Source organism: Schistocerca cancellata, chromosome 2 (assembly GCF_023864275.1).
Source record: "Schistocerca cancellata isolate TAMUIC-IGC-003103 chromosome 2, iqSchCanc2.1, whole genome shotgun sequence".
Lineage (NCBI taxonomy): Eukaryota > Metazoa > Arthropoda > Insecta > Orthoptera > Acrididae > Schistocerca > Schistocerca cancellata.
Genome location: NC_064627.1, coordinates 397,279,205 through 397,302,203, shown reverse-complemented (window position 1 = coordinate 397,302,203; position 22,999 = coordinate 397,279,205). Strand labels below are relative to the sequence as shown.

The window sequence follows — 22,999 nt, the reverse complement described above, 5'->3', positions numbered from 1 at the left end:
TCAGAGAAAACTGCTCCGTATATTTCCATCCCCATTCTGTATTTGGAAGCTGATTGACCCTCTTACAGATGAATAATATGCCTCTTGGAAGAATGTCTGAAACTGGAAAGTGAAATTAAATATGAATACTTTTCAAACTATCTCAAGACAAATACAAATATAGACCTGGAAGACAACATGTAGGTATATACTCAATCTAAGAGATTTAAAAACAAAAATTAATCTTTTGCACTAAATGACAATGCAAAAAGTGGTGCAGTAACAGATTTAATGTTACAAAAAAAGGGCTTGTAAATTATACAAGAAAATCCAACTAATATCAGAAATGTGCAGAATTAAAACAGATGTAGCAGGACTTGCATTCATTTTTATGCAGCTTACAACTTTCTTGCGTACCTATGCAGAAAATGTTCATCCATGAAAGTTTTAGTACTTCCCATTTAGTGTGTGTAGTCTAAGACACCAGAAAGCATCATTATATACATACTGTGAAGAAATAGTAAAAAGAAGAAGAAGCCAGGTGAAATGTGCATCTTTCTACTTAACTATTTTGCCAACGGTCTCCTGAAATCAAAGAGCTACATTTACTTAGTGACAGCTACCCAGACAAAACCAGAATCACATGCTAATTAGGATTTTAACACACGAAAACACACACACACACACACACACACACACACACACACACACACACACACACACACACACACACACAGGGGGGGGGGGGGACCTAAGGACATAAAAAATAAAACTTATGTTCCTTGTAAACTTTGTGCTAATTAATTTGAACACACACTGTCGCGATTCTATATTCATATTTTTTTTTTGTTTAACAGGTTCATTCAGTTGTGTTCAACAAGGAAAATGTTCCAACATCTTTCCCACTGTTACCTGTATAGAATTTGTACAGTGTTAACAATAAAACCATGTCATCAGTGGTTTTTTTAAAGTTAGTAATTTTACATTTCTGCTTTTGACTGTTCACTTAAAAGATAAGCAGCTTTCTTTCATATTTGCCAAAAATTACACTGTTTACCCCTAAAATCTCACTGAATCAATTGTGATTTTGTAAGTGTGATCTTTTCTTGCTAGAACATGAAAGGAAATAATTAATCCATACTTTGACACTACTATTATGACATATATATATATTCACGTGTTTCTGCTTTAATGAGCAAGTGTACTGTAATGTCAACCTTTACCCTCGTCTCCCTGTACAGCATATACCATCCACATGAGGTCTGTTCAGAATATACTGGAACTTTGCCCACAAAATTTTTCTGCACTTACCTTTCACTTATGGTGCATGGTGTCCTTCGAAATACTCTCCTCTGCAATTGATAGACTGCCCCCAACACCATTTCCACTTCTGGAAGCATCAAGTGCCGTCTGCAAGAGGATGAGGGAGCACTGTGATTTCGGTTTTTTATTTATTTATTTTTATTTTATTTTTATTTTTTTTTAACAATAGTCACGCACCAAAAGGGATGAATGTGCAGATGCATTATCGTGTTGCAAGCACCATGAATTGTCTCACCACATGTCAGGCCGCTTCGTTCTCACAGTTTCTTACAGGCGTCACAACATGTTCCGGTAGTATAATTTATTAACGATTTGTCCCTGTAGCACGAATTCATGATGAGCTAATCCTTCAAAATTAAAGAAAACTATCAGCATGGCTTTGACATTTGACCTGACATAATGTGCTCTTTTTGGTTTTGGGATGAGCTCTTTATGGTTTTGAAGAATTTTTACCGACTCGTGATGATCGAACCTCGATCTCAACATCATAATTGTAGATCCATCTCATCACCAGTTATGATTCTCTTAAGTGAGATCTCGTTTTCATTTTTGTGATCCAAAAGCTCTTCACAGAAGTCTTTCTGGTCTTGACTTGTGAGCCATGGGATGAATTTGTCAGAACACAATGCATTCCAAAATACTGTGTCAGGATTGCATGGCATGATCCAATTGAAATGTTGCAATCTGTCAGACTTTTGATTGGCACACACAGTTTTGTTTATGTTCCTGACATGAGTGTTCTCGGTAGATAGCAAAGGACGTCCTTCCTTGGTAGACATCAAAGGGCGTCCTGAACGAGTGTCATCTTTAACTTCACCCGGCCATTTTAAACCATGTGAACCATTTGTACCACCAAGTATGGCTTAAGCACTCATCACTGTAGGCTTCCTGCATCATTTGGCTTTCTTGAGTTTTACACAAAATTTAAGGCAGGCGCATTGCTCTTCTAACTCTGCCATCTTGAAATTCGCAAACTGTGCGACACAACATTCTACTCAATGCAGCAGTGAACAATAACTAAGTCATTCAAAAATCAAACTCCAGCAGTTACACATTAAACACAGGTGTGTGCAGGAATTCCAACAGCATTTCACTCAACACACCATTGGTGTGAAATTATGAATTTTCTGGAATTTTTTGAACAGATCTCTTACATACAGATTTCTTTTGCTAACATGCTTGTAGACTCACACTAGCTGGTTTGTGACTTGTGTTGGCATCAACAGCACAGATGTGCTGTATAGAAACTGCTTTTGACTTTAGTATTATTTTACGGTACATTTTCTTTAATTTTTTTTAATGAAGCATAATATATAAAAGAAGTACTAGACGTAAATCAAATTTTTGTTGATCCTTAAGAAGATCCACATGATATCATCTTTAACATCCTTTATACTGCCATTTGTGTAGATGACTGTGATTGCTATTGTTTGTTAAGGTTTAGATTGAAGAGAAAATTGTGTTTCGTGATATGTGCTGTAATCTTTTATTTTTCTACTTCTTTATGTAAGAAGTACATAATTCGTTGAATTTTGTATGAGCAGGAAATATTGTTTGCTGAAAGTACTGATCAAAATATGTGTATAGCAGTTGTATGTTTTCTGTGAACATCTTTGCATGTAGAATCAGAAACTTTTTCACAGTCGCGTGACTTTTTCAGTATCCTACTTACCATTGTACAATGATTGCTCTCTGCCCTACAGTGGCTATTTCTAAAAGTATTTCTCATGACTGAACATAAGACAGACTCACTAGCAAGTTATGTGAATAAACAATTATTGCTACTTTTGTCAGCTGTACATACATTTTTTTGTAAACAGCAGAGAATTATATTTTCCTTAGATGAAGTGAATAATTTGTGTGCATCAGTGAAAATTCTGAAGCTTATACTTATTATTCTTGTTTTCCTTTATTTTTACAGAGAGGACTGAAAGCATCAAGGCTAAACAGAGAATAGTGGCTGTAGAAAATGAAATGGCAATATTACAGGAGGAGCTGGATAGGGTAAATGAAGAGAATAAAAAGAAAAATGATCAAATGAAACAGTTACATGATCAATTCAGTCAGGAAAAATTGGCATATGAAGAGCAGTTCAAACGAAGGCAAATTTCTTGGGAAGAGAGAATATGTGAACTTCAGGATCAGTTTAAAAAAGAGAAGTCTGTGTTTGAACAAACACTTGAACAAGAAAAGAAATCTATGGAAGATACTTTGAAACATGAAATTATTTCTTGGAAAAATAAGTTAAATGAATTGAAAGAACAGTTCCTAACTGAAAAGCAGGAGATGGAACGTCATGCAAAGCAACAGGTCTTAACATTATCTGAACAGTTTGAAAACGAAAAATTGTCTTTGGAAGAGAAACATAAGCAACTTATAAGGGAAATGGAGGAACAGAAAATTAAGGAAATGAAGACAGTTGAGGAAGGGTACATCCAAAAATTGCAGAATCAGGAAGAAACCTTTGCTGAAGAGAAACAGGCATATACAGAAAATTTCAAACATCAGTTACTAACTTGTGAGAAACATTACAAGCAAGAATTAAAACTTCGCGAAGAAAAATTTGCGCAGAAACTTAAAAAGTGTGAAGAGAAATTTTGTGAAGAATTTCACATTGTTGAAGATAAATTTCTGAGAGAGAGACATGCTCTTGAGGAGCAACTAAAACAACTACAAGAAAAGGCTGCAGAGGAGAAACAGTGCCTAGAACAGAAATATAATGCAGGGATTGCAGAGTTGGAAAAAAAATTTGAACAAGAGAAAACTACCTTGATGGATAAGTTGAGAAAGGAAAAACATATATTTGAGGAAAAGTTGCAGAGAGAGAAAAGTATTTTGGAAGAGAAGTATCGGAAGGAAATTGAGAGTATTAGTGAAGCTAGGAATAATGTAAAAGATGCCAATCTTGAAATAGAAAAGTTGACTCGAGAGATACAGAACTTATTTGAAGAAAAGGAGCAGTTTGCAACCCATGTACATAATCTTAAAGAAACATTAAAATATACAAATGCTGAGAAGGATGCATATTTTCAAGTGAAAGAAAGGCTGAAACATGATAATGAAAGCTTATTAGATCAACTCAAAGCAATAATGAGTGAAAAGGACAGAGTTGTTAGTGGAATAGAAAATGTGAAACAGAACAACGCTGAACTCAACCAACTAATCCAGAGTCTGGGAGCTGAACGGGAATCATTTGTTAAAGACATTGCAAAGCTGAATATGGAAAAGAAAAAGCTACTCGAACGTTTGGATGTTTTGGAAGCAGATAATTCTGCAATAATTGAAGATAACTGTTATTTAAAATCTGAACTGCAAAAACTAAAAGAACTGCTGGAGAAGATAACAGCTGAAAAAATTTTAATCTCTGAGGACAATGTGTGCTTAAAATCTGAAAAGCAAAAACTGAATGACTTGTTGGAAAAGGTAAGTGTTGAAAAGATAGTTATTTCAGAAGAGAATTCTTGTTTGAAAGCAGAAAAGGAGAAGTTGGAAACAACACTAGAGTCAGTAAATGCAGACAGAACAGCTGTTCTTGAAGCTAATACGGGTTTAAAAGCAGAAAAGGAAAAAGTAAATCATGAGTTGCTTCAAGTAAGAGCAGAATGTGAATCTCTACATTCAGAAATGGCTAATGCAATGGATATGCTTAATAATGCTGTGCATAATCATTTATTAGATAAGTTAAAAGTGGAAAGATTGGTACCAGATAGCAAAGAAAATGAACAAGGAAGTGCTGATACATTAGTGCAAGTAAATGAACCCAAAACATGCGCAACACTTTCAGATTTAATCACAAGTCTCTGTGAGAGCCTCGAAAGAATTTCCGTTACAAGAAACAGTGCCTCTTCAGCAAACGTTAGTGATTACAGTGGCAGCAAAGAGGTGACTGAATCAGATTCCCAAGAAAATAAGAGCAGTATCTCAGGCCACATTCAGAATTCTGATGCTTCTTCAAGTGAAAATGGAACATCAGTTGAAGGTGACAGGTACAGAGATGAGATACAGAAGCTACACTCAGAGTTAGAACATTTAAATTCAGTTATTTCTAATATGGAAGCACATGGCGAGGAACTGCAAACTGAAAATGGTAGTCTGAAGGAGGGAATTAGACTACTAATTTCAAATGTTCACTCTGATTTTCCACCGCAATATAATTTATCCGAAACTGTTTCAGAAGTCCGGTACTTTAACAATGAAACATTAGACAAGCTAGGAGATATTTTAGGAAAGGAACAAGCAGAGAAATTTATAGAAATATTTTGTACAGTGAAACAACAAGCTCAAGAAATCAGTAATCTCAAATACGAAATTGCTTCTATTACTGCAATGAGTCAGCAGGAAAAAACAGAGTCAGGAGAAAAGTTATTAACAGACTTAAAAAGTTGCCAAGATGATATCAGAAGTAAGGTTGAATTGATTAGCCATATAGAGGAAGAGCTGAGCCGGTTTCTGGGCACACAGATTTCTTTTCAGTATAACAGTGAAAGTTTAGCCAATTTACGGAAGGAACTTTCAGAAAAGAAAAATGTTTTGGAACAAAATTCTGAAGAGGTACTGGAGCTGCAAAATTTGAAAGCAACTTTGGATTCTAAGTCAAAGGAATATGAAAAGCTGCGTAGTGAACTATTATTTATTCAGGATGTCTCTAAAGACAAAGAAAGAGAACTGAATCTTCTGAAGGAACGACTGGAAAACATTGAAGAAAAACACAAATCTGAAATCTGTGCTTTGCAAGAAAGACATTTTGAATGTGAGGATGTTCTGAGTGCAATGAAAGAAGAAGGATTTTTGTCAGATGGCATGGAAGAAAACTCATTGCATAGTAAAGAGGCAGTAATGGCCATTATAAGGAAGCTACATAACCAGCTTGGTGAGAGAACTTCAGTTATTGAGAAGTTGGTGCAGCAGTGTGAAACATCAAAGAATGAAGTATCTAAACTGCGTGATGATTTGAAATTAATAAGACAGGAGCGTGATCAGTTCGAATCAAATGCGTCTCATTTTAAAAACTTAGTAGAAACAAACAATGAGGAACTGATTTCTTTAAAACAGTCATTTGTCGATCTAAAATCCCAGTCTGAAAGCTGCATATCTGGTTTACAGAATAACTTGAGGGATGTGCAGACTGAGTGTTCCATGTACAAGAAATTAATAGAGGAGCAGTCTAATGATACTGATAGCACCAAAGCTCAGCTCATGCAAGTCATAAGTCAAAGTGATGAAGTAATGATAGAATTAAAGAAAGTGCAAGATGAATTAAGAAATACTACTGAAAGGCTGATGGCAAAAACCAAAGAGGCTGAAGAAGTTAAGGAAATAACAAATGCTTTAGAAAAGAAAAATTCAGCATTGTTGGATGAAATGAATAAAATTCAAGATGAGTACAACAGCCTAAAAATGCAATTTGTCACAAAACAGGAAGAAGTTCTATCATTGGAAAACCAGTTAAATACATCCCATAAAACAATTGAAGATCTTCAGAAAGACCTAAATTTGTCTACAGAAAAGTGTGACAATAAGTCCAAAGAGTGTGTTGCACTTTCTGCTGAAATTAGTGCCCTTAAAAATTCTGCAGCTTCAGAACTGAATTCTGTAAGAGAGATGCATGACATTGCCATACAGAAAATGCAGCATATGGAGAGAGAGCTAAATGAAGCAGACAATAGATTTAAATGCCAGACTGAAGAATTAAAACAAAAAACAAAATTACTAGAGGTAAGAAAAGTCTGTTTTATTTTTACTAATTTGTTATTTCTGTATGTCATGATGTAACAATGTTGAGTAAATAACTGGAACTCTGGTACAAAGAGGTGGAGAGATAATTAATGCCAGAGCCTCATTTAAATTTAAGAATACATTTGCACATCTACAGGTGTAAAGCTATTTACATATAGTATTTTTTGATTTGGCCAGGCAACACCAGTAATTGTTGTAATTTGTCATTTATATATAGGCTACATTCTCCTGTACGTTCAGGTAATAGTAACGTACAGGCAGCTAGATTTTTTTTGACATACTTAGTATTGCCAGGAAAAATAATTTAAAAATAAAAGCTACAATCAGAAACGTAAGATAAATTTCTACTTATTAAGTGACTCTGGTGCAGGCATACAGGGAAAATGAGAGACAGATTAAAGCTTCTAAAGCCAAGAGATGCTACCTGCTGATGAGAAAGAAAAGTGTTGGAGAAAATAAGACTATGCAGGAATTTTGTCAGTGAATCACTAAGACATTGGATCAGGAATGTCAAGATCAGGAAACCATCAGATTTTATTGTTAATTAACACCCTACTCTTGTATTCTTGAACCTGGCATGCTGGGTGACTTCTTCAAATTCTTGAAAGTCCCATTTTGCCAATCATTAAACTTTTTCTGTCATATAAGAGATTCTGTGATTCTTAGAACAAACATTTTCCTCACAAGGGGAGGCCACGATGCTTGGATCATTGGTTTACCTTAAACTTTTTACACTTTTATTAGTGTTGGAAAAAATATAAATTAAAGAAAGAAATGGGAATCGATCCAGTGATCCAATGATTGTGGAGCTTGGACGCTAACCACCCAACCACAACCAGTTCATGCTCAGAGCAACAATGCTCCGGTACATCATTGATGCGGAAAACTTCTCTTGCAATTTTCTCGAAATTACCTAAGTAGTACACCTTACTGTTTGCACATTACGTTGTCCTAATAGACTCTTAAAAATGTAGAAAGCTCGACATAAATCCGTGGTCCGAACATTGTGGCCTCCACTAGTCAGTTTTTGTCTGTGATTGCGTCTGCTGATGCTTGGAAAATAGAAATGGGTTGTGCCTTCATAAAATATTATGAGTGATGTTCGCTGTAGTGTGTGTAAAATTTCAGGCATTCATGTCAACCACCAAGAAAATTATTGTTGTTTTCCTATACTATCTTCATATTTATCAACAGTATTTTGTGATAATGTTTAAAATCCGGCACCACCTGAACAATCCATACCCCTTCATTGAATGTAAAGAGAATATCACACTGTCAATATTATAATGAAATAGCTCGTCTTACAACCTCACTTCAACCTATACCATTTTTGTTCAGCTGCTCGTCTAAGCCCTTTGTCTCTCTGACAGAATTATGTAATTGATAAACCCCAAAGCTTTTATTTCTTCTCCCTGAACTTCAATTCCTTTTCAGTATTTCCCTTTTGCTGCCCTTTCCAAATTTCTTTTTGGTTTCCTGTACAGCTTGCTCATTGTACAGGTTTAATTATAACAGGAATATGCTACAACACTGCCTCACTCCCTTCTCAGCTACTGTTTCCCTTTAATATCCTTCAAGTATTATAACTGCAAATATTTCAGTCCAAGTTTTAAATAACCTTTTTCTCACTATAATTACCAGGATAACTTAAGAACTGTAAAGACTGAAAATCCAGTCAACATTGTCATAAGCTTTTTCTGTATCTACAAGTGCATTAAAGTACCGAATGATCAGTGTATCTTCTGAGACAAGTAATAGTACCAGTATTGCCTCGTGGGTTCTCACATTTCTCCAGAACCGGAATTGATCTTACCTGAGGTCAGTTTCTACCACATTTTTCATTCTTTTGTAAATAATTTGTGTTAGTGTTTTGCAACTCTTAACTTTTTAAATTGATGGTTTGATAGTACTGACATGTGTCAACACCAGTCTTCTTTAGGATTGGGCTTATTACTTTCTCCTTGAAGCCTGAGGGCATTTTGCCTGTCTCGTATATCTTGCATAAATAGATTTGTCTGTTCCCCCAAGGACCTCAATAATTCTGAAGCAATACCATCTACTCGAAGTGCCCTGTTTCATCTACTGACTGTCAGTGCTCATCCATATTCTTTGTGCAGTGTCTTATTTCCCAGCGTATCTTTATGTACTTCCTCCTTCCTTTTCATAATTTTGTCTTCAAATTTCTTTTCTTTGTATAGCGTTTCTATCTATTCCTTTTACCTTCCAACTTTCCCTCCTTTGTTTAGTACTGTCTTCTACTCTAAGCTTATGATATTCATACTGCCCATTCTCTTTTCTCAAAATATCTGTAATTTTCCTATCTGCAACATCTATCTTTTTCCATAGCCATGTGTGATCATGTAACTTTGTGTTTTTCTTTTAGTTATTCCTACATTTTCATTTTGCACTTACTGTTAATCTCATCTTTTAGTCATTTGTATTCCCTTTGTCCTGCTTTATATGCAGCATTTTTGTGTTTCCTTCTTTTTTCAGTTAAATTCAATATCTGATGTATTTTTCAACGATTTTTGCTGGAGCCTTCTCTTTTTGCCCATTTGATCCCCTGTTGATTTCACTATTTCATTTCTCAAAGTTATCCATTGACCTCGTAGTGTATTCCTTTCCCCTGTTAGCACTCTGAAATTTACAACAACCATTGGTTCTTTCAATTTATCCTATCTAGTCTCTTGAAAGTCTTTCCTTGCCCACTTTAACAACCATAAGCTTTTTCTGTATCTACAGGTGCATTAAAGCACTGAATCATCAGTCTATCTTCTGAGACAAGTAATAGTACCAGTATTGCCTCGTGGGTTCTCACATTTCTCCAGAACCGGAACTGATCTTACCTACATGTGCCCCTGTAAATTCTTTGCAGTTTAAAACTGGGTTTTGAACCCTGTCTTACAATTATATGATCTGACTAAAACCTTCCAGTGCCTCCACGTCACTTCCATGGATACGATTTTCTTTCATGATTTTTAAACCAAAGTTTAGCATTAATAAAATATGTTCTGCGCAAAATTCTTCCAGGTGGCTGCTGCTTTCTGTCCATTCCCACAGTGTATGTTCTCCTCTTAGTTTCCTTCTCTTCCTTTTCTTACTGTTAAATTACAGTCTCTCATCATAGTTACATTTATGTGTCCCATAAGAATCTGTATAATTTCTTTTACCTCATCATATATTATTTCAGTCTGTTTGTCATCTGTGGAGTTAATAGGCATATAAACTTATACCACTGTGTTTGGCTTTGCTTCTGTCTTGACTATGTTGTTCGTAGCAGCTCACCAGCATTTTCTTATTCATTATTAAATCTTCTCCTGCATTCTCTCTCTTTGATTTTGAGTTGATAATCCTGCACTCATCTGATAAAAAGTCTTCATCTTTCTGTCATCTCAATTCACTAATTCACACTACATTTAATTTCACCCTATCCATTTCCTTTTTTAAATTCTCTAACCTACATACCCAATTAAAGGATCGAACATTCCATGCTGACCCATAGAAAATCAGTCTTGTTTTCTGTGATGTCAATCTCCTCCTGAGTAGGCCCCAGCTGGAGATCTGATTTGTGGACTACATTACTTCCGAAATATCTTACCCAAGTGGATGTCAGCATCAAAATCCATATTGTTGAGTTGCATGCCCTTGGGGGAAAAACAACGGCTGCTAGTTTTCCCTAACTTTCGGCTGTTGACATTGCCAGCACAGCAAGGTCATACTGGCTAATGTTACATGCCCAGGTTGGTCAGTCAGTCATCCAGATTGTTGCCCTACAGCAACTACTGGAAACACTGCTGCCCATCTTGAAGAACCATATGTGAGTTTGGTCTCTCTGCAGATATCCTTCCAATGTAGTTGTACAGCTGTCTGCATTGCTGAGGCATGCAGGCCCCATCGTGGCAGGGTCCATGATCAGGATCAGTGCATTCTGATATTATCTTTTTCATTTACAGAATTCTTTAAGGGCTTCATGGTAGTACATGAGGACACGTTATTGATCAGCAGTGACAGATCGTTTTTTAAAATCTAAAATACTTTTTTTGCTTCGTCTCATTTTAATGCAAAGCAAATTGAGTATTGCTTTTCCAGTGATAGCATTCTGTTAGTGTAGTTGTGGGACATCTGAAATGTACCTATGGCTTTCGCAATCCCTCAAAATTTGACTCTGGTTTTGCAGCTGCATATTTATCTATAATGTTGAAGTGGGGACATGTTAGAAGGTGCCAGATAGGGTGAATAGCATGGATCCTCCAGCAATTCGCGTTTCAGATTCCCCAGATTTCCAGTACTAAGTCACATTTTGTGACAGGGTGTACGTATTTTCTTCTAACTGATGTAGTTGCAAAATAATCGGTAAGAAAAATCTCTTTAGTACCCAAGAAATCGTTGACCACACCATTTTCAGGAGGTGAAGTCAGCCTTGCCCTCTCCTGGAATTTGCAACACACACTTTTTACTCATTTCTAAAAATGATTGTCTGTGATTTTACTTAACCACATGTTTAGCCCTTGCTGGTGTTACACTGCCAATGTGATCAGAAATATTGTGTGGTATTGGCAACAAGTATTTAATTTGCATGTGTTTGCTTAATATATTTTCCACAATAAATTATGCTGCCTTTTTCATCTCTGCTGTGGTTTAGGCCCTGCCCCATAATACAGACATATGTAAACTGTTGCTGAAGAGTGCAAAAATAGAATTGACAAACTCCTCTCTCTCTCTCTCTCTCTCTCTCTCTCTCTCTCTCTCTCTCTTTCTTTCTTTCTTTCTTGTATGTTGTGTCCTTACCGAGCTGCAGAAAAGAACAAGTCCAACGCCATGATATGTGGACTATAGTATAGCTGGCCAACATCTGTCAACAGTTTGTAGGATACCCTTCCAGTACTCCTTAATAATCAGTCATACCTTATGTGTATGCACAACTTAGACCAGATCTGGCTTGTTGAGACTACATTTACCTTTAAATGACAGAATGATTTGCAGTAAACTCTGAAAGACACAACCACCTTATACAGTAGATCTGTACCTCTAACAGGGATAATCATACAGCCTTTTTATCAACTTGAAAAAATAAAGTTGTGTAATTAATTTTTTGTTTGTGGTCTGCAGTCCTAGCATACATTGAAATTCACACGTGTCAGTGTCCATAGCACACTGTTAGAGGAGCTGAAACAGTGCACTCCATTTGTAAAGTAGAGTATCATAACAGGAATTTGTTTTCTGCATTTAAAGGGGAAGATTTCTACATCAATCAGTGCTGAGTTGGTGGAAGTATATGACAACAATACACCACCATATGACCCTGTGGTTAGGTAGCACAGTTGCTTCCAGGGTGGTGAAATAAATCCAAACAAACGAATTGCTGCCCACCTGATGGAAAAACCCGAGAATCGCATGGGAAGCGGAGGCCTGTTACTTGAAGATCAGTTTGTCCAATCGAGATGATAGTGGAAAAAGTGAAACTGCTATGGAGCAGTTTTTAACATCTGGCACAATGTTTTCAACGTGACAATGGTCACTGCCCACTGGATTTCTGCAACTGTTCTTACCCATTCAGAAAGGCTGCCAAACTGAGGCAGCAACAGAAATTTTGTGGCTGTGTCAGGCAAATCCAGATGACTTCTTTACCCACCTAATATCCATAGACGAATGCTGTTTGTATCATTATGATCCAGGGAAAACGGGGCAAAGCAAGCAGTAGTAATGTGGGGTCATCACCACAAAAAGGGGGGGTGATTAAGTCTCAACATCTCATTGGGCAGGGTGATAAGAGTGATGATGCTTGTTGTGTTTTAGGGTTAGCAAGGCATGGTCTAATAGATTATGCTCACGTGGGGCAAACTGTTACAGTCGCACAGTAACGGAATCACATGGCAAGGTTACAGGATACTGTCAGTACAGAATCTCGTGGGCAATTGTCCAAGTGGGTGTACGTCTCCATGACAATCCCATCACTCTGCACAGGATGTAGTCACATATGCTGCTTCTTTGGGCTATCAAACTTTGTCTCGTCTCTGGTATTCTCCTGACTGTATATCCAGTGACTTCTTCCTCTTTCCTCAGATGAAGAAAACATTGCACTATAGGCGTTTCTAAAATGAAAACAGACTCATTTTTGAAGTAGGACATTTCGTGAACAGCCAAAATGCAGATTCCTACTACCATCACGTCTGCCTAATCATCCATCTTAAGGGAAAGTGTGTGACATTGAATGATGAATAGGTAGAGAATGACTAAATTGTCACCAATTGTCATAGTCACATCTTGATTGATTTAGGAGTTAGTAAAAACTTCATAACTACCTCTCATTTCCTTCATATACGGCTTCAAATCCATTAGTTGGATATAGAATATGCCATTTACTGTGCTAGAACTGATAGCATGAATTTTTTGTCAAAACCACTCTGTATGTAGAGAAGTAATTACAAAATTCTATAGGAACGTGTCAAACTATGTTCATGAGAACTGTCTTGTTTCTATTCTAGACTGTTAAGAATTTATTCTGCTGTCCAGTTTTAGTGTATGTTTAGGTTGTTTATCACATGTGTCTAGACATATGTGGGGTCTCGGTTATGCTTTACACCAACTACATTAAACACTTAGCTTTCATTACATATTTGTTCAACTTAGATTTAAAACGTAGAAAACATGTAAAAATGTTATGCATCCATTAACTGAATTTTTTAAGCAAACATTGTAATATACAGTCTGAGACAGAAATAATTTTACAACTTTTGGGGGCACGTTCCTCATCCCAGAAGAAGAAACACTGCCTATAATGACAGACAGGTTTTGAAAGATTATGAGGACAGTACACTGTCGGCGAGTCAGTGTCTTCATTTGGGACATTCTCCAGTGTCTCTTGTGCAGCAAGCTTAATGCCTGTTGGTGCAAGTCTGGTGGGGTGACCACCTGATGTGCACCTATCTCACTGTCCAAAGAATTACACAATCATCAAGTGGGAGTTTGTGAAAAGTATGTTTCCAGGAGCTGAAAACATTTGCCAACTGGCAGGTGAGGTAAATTGGCCATTCATGAGTCGTGTAGAGGAGGGACTGCCACAGGATGGGTTCCCAGTTTGTGGTGGTGGCAACATGAGCAGTTTTAATGGACAAACCGTACAACATAAGTTGCTACTAGGTATTGATGTGGAAGCAGAGGACCTCCTGTTAGCTGAAATCAGGGTTCGAGCCAGCGGGCAGATATGACAACACATTGGAATTGGAATGCTATGCCACAGAAACTCCTAGACTGGAGTGTGGCCTCAATAATGCCATCAATGGCTTTTAATGCGTAATCAGGGAAAACTGAATTCCAAATACATAGACATAAAATTTTTTCCGTGGTAAACTTTATCGTCAGTTCCTCCTTCTCAATCTGGCATTAGTTTTGTTGTGCAGTGGTTAATGCTATGGGCACTCTGGAAGCAACTGCGCTACCTAACCACAGGGTCATATGGTGGTGTATTGTCATATACTTCCATCAACTCAGCACTGATTGATGCAGAAATTCTTCCCTTTCAAATGCAGAATACAAATTCCTGTTATGATACTGTACTTTATGAATGGTGTACACTATTTTGTTTCAGCTCCTGTAACAGAGCGCTATGGACACTGATACACGGGAATTTCAATGTCACACTCTTCTTTACATAACTGAATAAGAACTTGCAATAATAGTTTATTTTGCCCAAAAACACTTGTAATTCAGGGAAATTTGTCGGGCGTGGTAAGGAGTCTATTGTGGATGCATTCTGATCAGTTGGCCTGGTTCCCTCTTTGGTGAGCCAGTGCTCCAAATACTATATTTCTGGCTTCTTTGGATGCTTATGGGGGCTGAGGTAGTGCCAAATGGGAGCTGCTTGAACTTGTACAAACCAAAAGGTGTATTAATGATAATGAGGTTCTATAATTCCTCACCTAAGGGTAACAAGAGGTAAGCACAGGAGGTCAATGTTGGAGTAGAATTCCCCTCCAGCAAGTTTGGTGAAAGGGTCTTTGGGCTGGGGGATAGGATAAGTTCCTGCCTGCAATTGAGCATTGGTTCTAGCCTTGAAATCTGCACCAAGTCGGAGAGAACCGTAGGCTATCTATCTGATGATGACGACTAGGGGAGTGGCCCAAGCACTAGATTTAATCAGCTCAGTAACCCCAGCAGCCTGAATATGATCTAGTTCCTACTTAACAACATCACGTAGGTAACTGGAATTGGTCTGATGCTTTTTGCATAACATCTGGCCGAAGAGTTAACGTGTACCTGAAAATCTGATGCACATCCCAAATCTGGCTGAAATAGAAATGCAAACACAGTGCAGAGATTATCCAGTTCCTGGATAGGGACTGCGAGTGACTCGACCCTGACTTCATCAGAAATAGAAAACCCAAAGATATAAAGGCATCAAGGCCAAACATATTGGTAGCAGTAAGGTGATCGACCACACACAAATAATGAAGTGAAGCACGTACTGTTTTTGTAGGCCACATTGACTGAGATCTGCAACATCGACCCATAAGTACTTGCATCACACTGAAGAACCACCTTGAAAATGGAAATTACTTTCTCCAATTGCTTTGTACACTTAATTGTTCCAGTGACCTAGGATAAACTATTGTTAGAAGGGGTTGTTTCACATAATATCTGTAGAATCTCAGCAATTTTTCGCTTGGACAGACACAAAACATTTCCACTATTGAAAAATTTTAGTTGTTCTTCTATTCTGCCATCACTTATTTCAATATCTGCTAGTTTGGGGTTTGTTTGACTGCTGAAAGAAGGTTGTATTATGATCATGGAAGATGAAACAAGCATAACAATTCCTGTTTTTCCATTTTAATATGGACTTCACATCTGGAAGTTTTGCCATACCTACTACAGTTGTGCGAAACTTATTAGGGATGCCATTAGCTTGTTGCTTGTTCCCCACATTAATGTGTTTAATGTAACTTACTGTAAGCATAGCTATGATTATGTACGTATAAAATACTCAAGGTGGTGAATCTAGCCAGTTGCTAAATAATGAAGTAAAGTGTTTGTAATATGTAAGGTTTTTCACTTGGATCTGAGTAATACAGTGATTGACAGTGGAGCATGGAAAGGGGCGATGTTGGTTAGCTGTTATGCACAAGCACAGTATGGCTCCAGTAGCAGCAGCTGTGCAGTTCTTCTCTGGTATGTTCCGAATTAACATGCAGTGTGGCGTGTTCTTTTTGCAGGATCATCAGTTCCTAAGCAGTTTCACAATTGACTTAACACATTCCTTAAAAGAAACATACCACACTGAGAACCAAAGCAAATAAGAACAAATCCAACAATTATGTTACAGAGTGTAATTGCCATCCGAACTAACAAGTAGCTGACAGCTGAGGTAGCAGAGCAGTATGAAAACTCTTCACTGGGCAGACGATATGACCAAACTCGTGTTGTGATTGCTTGTTGCCGTGACAGCTGTCTATACATGGTTGTCAGTCATTTTATTATTCTGATCGTGGTATAGATGTTGTGCAAAGGATGAATAATAAGCTGGTAATAAACGTAGTCTTAATTTTTCCTCTGAGATTATTTCTCTCAGTTTAGTTGTCTCGTAAATGCAACAAACCTTTAATGCACTGTACTGTTGACCCCAACTGATTTGGCTGGAACAAAACGTCAGTGTATGTGAGACCTCAGTTCATTACCCACACTCTCCGTACTTTACACAAATGGTGTGATTGACCTCACCACAAATCAGATAACATTGCTTCAATTTTCAGCTACTCGCTAAGAAATCATTGTAATGTATTTTTCTTATGTCTGTATCCTGAGCACTTCATTGGTATTTTTTTATAATTATGTAAAACCCAACACAAAGTTTTTAAAAGCGACCTGAAGAACATCCTAACATTCCAGTTGTGACTTCTGAATGCACAAGAAAAAATATCTGAAACAGTTTTCAGATTAATGTAAAAGTTAAATTGTTAAATAAAGTGTTACAGAACTGAAGACGGTGTACTTCAAATGTAAACCAATAACACATGAATATTAAAAACTCCACTCAGTAAGTACACTATTGGTCATGAAGCATTCAGATTTTCTCGTGCAGTGGAAGGTATTGTAATCCCAATCCTTCTGTGAAGTTAATTTCACAAGTCTTCAGTGTTAACCATTGTAGTCTTTAAACAAGTTGTAAGAGTGGAAAGGGATCTTTCACATTTGAGAGGGTGGGAAGAAGCAAAGGAAGTCCTTTGTCACGTAATAATCACTATGAGCCTAAACTATCCTTGCAGCTTAAACAAAACTAGTAATGCTAATAGTTTAAAATTGGTTTTTCATGTCATTAATGAACACTGAAGTGCCAAAGAAACTGCTATAGGCATGCATATTCAAATACAGAGATATGTAAACAGGCAGAATAAGGCACTGTGGTCACCTACACCTGTAAAAGACAACAAGTGTCGGGTACAGTTGTTAGATCAGTTACTGCTTCCTCAATGGCAGGTTATCAAGATTTAAGTGAATTTGAACGTTGTGTTATAGTTGGCGCATGAGTGATGGGACACAGCATCTCTGAGGTAGTGATGAAGTGGGGATTTTCCCATATGGCCATTTCACGAGTGCTCTGTGAATATCAGGAATCCGGTAAAACATCAAATCTCTGACATCACTGCAGCCAGAAAAAGATCCTGCAAGAACTGTAACGACAACGACTGAAGAGAATCGTTCAACACTACAGAAGTGCAAGCCTTCTGCAAATTGTTGCAGATTTCAATGCTGGGCGACAAGTGTCAGCATGCAAACCATTCAACAAAACGTCATCAACATGGGTTTTCAGAGCCGAAGGCCCACTTGTGTACCCTTAATGACTGCACGACATGAAGCTTAACGCCTTGCATGGGCCCGTCAACACCGACATTGGACTGTTGATGACTGGAAACGTGGTGCCTAGTCAGACGAGTCTCGTTTCAAATTGTATCGAGCAGATAGATGTGTAGGGGTATGGAGACAACCTCATGACTCCATAGACCCTGCATGTCAACGGGACTGTTCGAGCTGCTGGAGGCTTTGTAATGGTGTGGAGCGTGTGCAGATGGTGTGATATGGGACCCTTGATACGTCTAGATACAACTCTGACTAGTGACATGTGTGGAAGTATCCTTCTGATCACCTGCATCCATTCATGTCCATTGTGCATTCTGTCGGACTTCAGTAATCCCAGAAGGATAATGTGACACCCCGCCCATCCAGAATTGCTAGAGTGGCTCCAGGAACACTCTTCTGAGTTTAAACACTTCCACTGGCCACCAAACTCCCCAGACATGAGAACATTATTGAGCATTGCTGGGATGCCTTGCAACACACTGTTCAGAAGAGATCCCCATCCCCTCGTACTCTTATGGATTTACGGACAGCCCTGCTGAATTCATGATGTCAATTCCCTCCAACAGTACTTCATACATTATAGCTCGCGTCACCTAGGTTGGCGCTTCTGCGCATTGGGGCGGAGCGGAAAGGAAGTGTGTGGGGATGAGAACACCACATGCGTGGCAGCAGAGAGTGGACAAACAAATTCCACGTTGCAGAACTGTGTTGATGTGAACAGCAGTCAGGCTCATTTGCCTATGGTAGATTGTATTGTATGTTCAAATCTATGAGGGAAATAATAAATATTAAAACCAATTTCGCTCAATTGTCATAAGAGGAATATTAATTCACGCCTTGACAACTTTGCATCCACTGCTCCACAGATTTACTGTGCATGACGTGGGAGGCGAGAACAGCTGACACAGCTTTGTGAAGACATGAAGTACAATTTTTCTCAAAATGACAATTGTCAAACAACTATATCATTGAAACTGCTTACAATAATTACCATTTATCGTGATTTGAACTGCATTATAAATGAAAATTTAATACACAACAAATGTGTGTGTGTGTGTGTGTGTGTGTGTGTGTGTGTAGTTGTGTTTGACGGTAATTACGTGGAATCTTAGCGTATAGGGAAGAATTAGTGATAGAAAAGATTAATGTAAAAAACTATCTTAAAAATTGTCAGTAAGTTGTCATACTTTTTGCTGTTAATGAGCATTATGAGGGTAAACTAACACTTTTTGTATTACAGTGAGAGAGCGCATTTATAATCCATTGAACAAGCAAACAATTAACCATCATCTGTGAATAACTCCAGGGAATGCTGACCGATAACATAAAAAAACCACCGATGTCTCGACAAGTAACAGTTACTGTCATTTTAGGGCCTTATCCAGTTCATGCCTTGAAAATGACAGAGGTTTACATGTGGAAATATTGGACTTATAACGAATTTATTCAGCTCCATTCTTGCATGTTATTAAAGCATACAACATGTTGGGGGAAGCTTAACTTCTCCTTGGGCAATATTTTGAACGCTATAGTCTGCATAACTAAAAGGATACAAATTCCTAATCAAAAAGGCTAGGAAGTTCTCATTATTATGTATGCAATTGATATGTTGACAAACACATTTTTTAAAACACGAGTCTTTAAAACTAAGAAATATTATTACTTTATTCCAAAGTCTATATTGTAATGCTATTGTCACTTCTATTTGAGTCTGTTTTTAAACAATCTGATTGTAAATTTATGATGATAGGTTCAAGGCTTATATCCACAATCACTTCCCTGTCAAATTCTTATTTCTAAAGCTTTTCAGCATGTCATACGAACAGTGCACGTGCTGCATGTGAAATATTGTCTATTGCCTCATGAAGTAGAATGTTGTCTATTGCCTCATTGTCTGTTGTCTCATGCACAAGCGATTCACTGTATGTTATCTTGAATTTTTTTTTCTTCCCCCCCTCCCATATAGCTTTAAAACCCTTTGCCCAAATTAATTCTATGGGGCTACAATGACAGTGACACGGGGTAAACGCATAACTGTGTGAGCCCATTCACAAGCAAGAAAGTCAAGTTTGTATGTTCTGTCACTTGACTTGTATAAATTAACGAGCTGCAGGAGATCATCACAAGTCTGGTGTATACAGTGCTTAATATTTTTAAGCTGGGGAAACATATCCACTTTTCTGTTGTTTGTACTTGATATTTTCTCTGTAACAGTTGAATTATAATTGGCACTGACCGACTTCGAAGCAAGGTATGACAAGATTTGTGAATCATGTCACGAAAATGACAGCGTTCATTTCCAAATGGTAATCACTGCTGTTTTTCTTACATGTAAGTACAAGTTTATTCTCAGAAGCAGAAATAGGAGAAGAGTCAGCATGCAGAATAATTATCCGAGAACCTATTCCTATGAGAACATTAAAACTGGCAGTACCAGCACTCATTTTCCAGCAGGTCTTCTTCAAATGATTCTAATTGACCCATGTTTCATCACTGCTGAACTACCTCCTTCTCTTGTATCGTGAATCATTATGTGGGATGTAGTTCGTGCTGTACCTATGTTCTTTGAACTAAAAACTCTCTTCTTAACTTATCCGGAACCAACATGTTATAAAATTCTTTACATTGATGAACCTGCATAACTGTAACACATTTTTGTGATATCAAACAGTCATCACTCACATGAAGCACTTTAACACATCATCATTAAAACCATCCATTTTTGTTACAGGTTAATACGATTTCGATGCTTTCCAGGCGACACGAAACCAAGTGTTTCTATGGTTCCTACAGCTCTGACACTTTCGTTTCAAATTCTTTTTACAACTCTTATTCTGACACCACATGGTTCTACAGTCCGTTCTTGTGTTTTCAAAGGTCAACAGTAGGAGACCTGCTTTCAAATTCACATTTGAAAAAGTTATAAATGCGGTAAATAATCTGCCTCACCTGCTTGTGAAGCACTTCACATTTATTGCCGTCACCTGACTTTTTTTTAAAAATCACACATAAACATTTACTGATACACATTCATAGCTATACTGCTGCAAGCAAAAAAGAAAAAAATTGACAGTTGAATGAATAATTCGGTTGTCGCAAAGTACGGCAACAGTGCAGCATGTAGGAACGAGATTCTCTCTCGCTAGCTGTAACTCTCAGCTAGCCACCTAGAAAGAGAATGAATATTATTGGCTGCCAGTGGCTAGTGGAGGGGGATGCACAGAACGGCTGAAAATGGGGCCGCCTTCTTACATGATGCGAACTTTAGTCAGGTCCACACCACGTCGTGTTGCATCACTTCTGCAAGCTCACAGGGGCCCTACATGATATTAGGCAGGTGTACCAGTTTCTTTGGCTCTTCAGTGTATAACTATTTGTAGATTGTTTGCTAATATATTTAGTATATGGTTTTGGAAATTGTGAGACCAACAGTCCTTGCAAATTAAATTTTTTTCTGATAATAACAAAGTCAGAGAAATATTTCATGTGTAGTTTGTGAGAAAGTAATTTTTCAGCACTGTGAAATACAACGGCCATTGAATATGCATGCGGTTTGACATTGTTACTAATTTTTGCAAAGTGGAGGAACTGTTAGATGTCCTCCCCTTCTCCTCAGAATCTTTCATGATGGCATGACTGAATAAAAATTCTCTTCAGTTTCAGTACACAACATGGGTAAACACGTACTAGGGCATGCAGGGGGGAGGGGATGGGGGAGGCCCAGGGTAAGCGGTGGCTTTCCTCACCAAGAAAAAGCAAGGAACGATGCTCCACATTTATAGGAGGGTGGAATGGCAGTTTTAAAGATGAGTCTGGTACGTTTTACTTTGAATCAGGGTGACCCTTATTGGGCCATACCATATATTATAAGATCTAAATTCTGGACTTTGTTTCACACATGTAAGAAAGACACTTTGCCCATTAGAGCAGTCAGTAATTTTAACTCCTGAAGATGGTTGAAAATATAGTCATTAGCCTGAGAATTTAAACTCAATTGATATGATTGAAAACCAAGAGTTTTATTATTTGTATAGCATGTCTGCCAGGGATAACATGACAGTTGTAATTAAGAAAACACCATAGTTGTTTCTGACTGTTGCCGTCAGTGACCTAAACCCTAGTTCTAGATATGAGCCACCTACCAGAAAAATTAATCTTCCAAAACTTGTAGACTATACTTACAGTATAGTAATATACAATACAAAAGTAATAACAATATGCATTTTTGAGCATAACATGTTGTCATAGGAGCAACGACGCATATGATATAATCTGTTACCAAAAAATCATCCATAAAGTAAGTTATAATGCACCTAGTATATCTACAGATATGACTTGTTCCTACATCAAAATCACAAGTGTCACTAATGTATCCAATGTATGAAACTTCAGTTTTAGATACTTTAAAATGGCCTAAGGCCAAAATTGTACAATCTTATAAGAAATAAAGAAAATGGCAGCTGAAGGCTTCAAGAAATCATTCAAAAAGTTCATCACAGCTGTGGACCCTATCGCATTGGAAATATACTTACAGTAGTAACATCCTGTCTTTGATTCTGTCAGGATTCCTACTCAATTGTACATCTGCCCCTATTCTATTCTCAGAGTATAATTAGGACATCAATGACATGACTATAAAATTGTTATAACAAATACAAGGGGCATTCATTAAGTAATGCAACACTTTTTTTCTGAAAGCAGTGTGGTTTTATTCAAGATTACAGGACGCCATATTATTCCCCACTCTTTTAGCTGCAAAACCCTATTTTTCAACATAATCTCTTTACTGGTCAATGTCGGAGCCAAGATCATGCTGCATCAATAACCTCCCCACCATCCAAATACTGTTTCCCTCAGAGTGCATCCTTCATAGGGCCAAACACATGGAAATTGGAGATCAGGGCTGTAGGGTAGATGAGGACCAATGAAGTTTTGTGAGCTCCTTTCAGGTGGACAGACTTACACGAGGTCTTGCACTTTTATCGAGAAAGAAAAGTTCGTTAGCATTTTTGTGGCCACAAACACACTGAAGTCATTTCTTCTGTTTGCAAGTTGATCGTTGCACCTTGAGGATGGGCATCAAACAGAATAACCCGTTCAGAGTCCC

At 37.6% G+C, this 22,999-nt stretch overlaps 1 protein-coding gene across 1 annotated transcript in view; it reads left to right on the top strand.

The window, feature by feature from the left end:
• Window positions 1-22,999, top strand: part of LOC126161823 (nucleoprotein TPR-like) — a 302,767-nt gene that overhangs the window by 88,678 nt on the left and 191,090 nt on the right. The window contains exon 6 of the mRNA XM_049917927.1: window positions 3,224-7,017. Within this exon, the coding sequence (XP_049773884.1) occupies window positions 3,224-7,017 (3,794 nt within the window). The remainder of the gene's footprint in view (window positions 1-3,223; window positions 7,018-22,999) is intronic.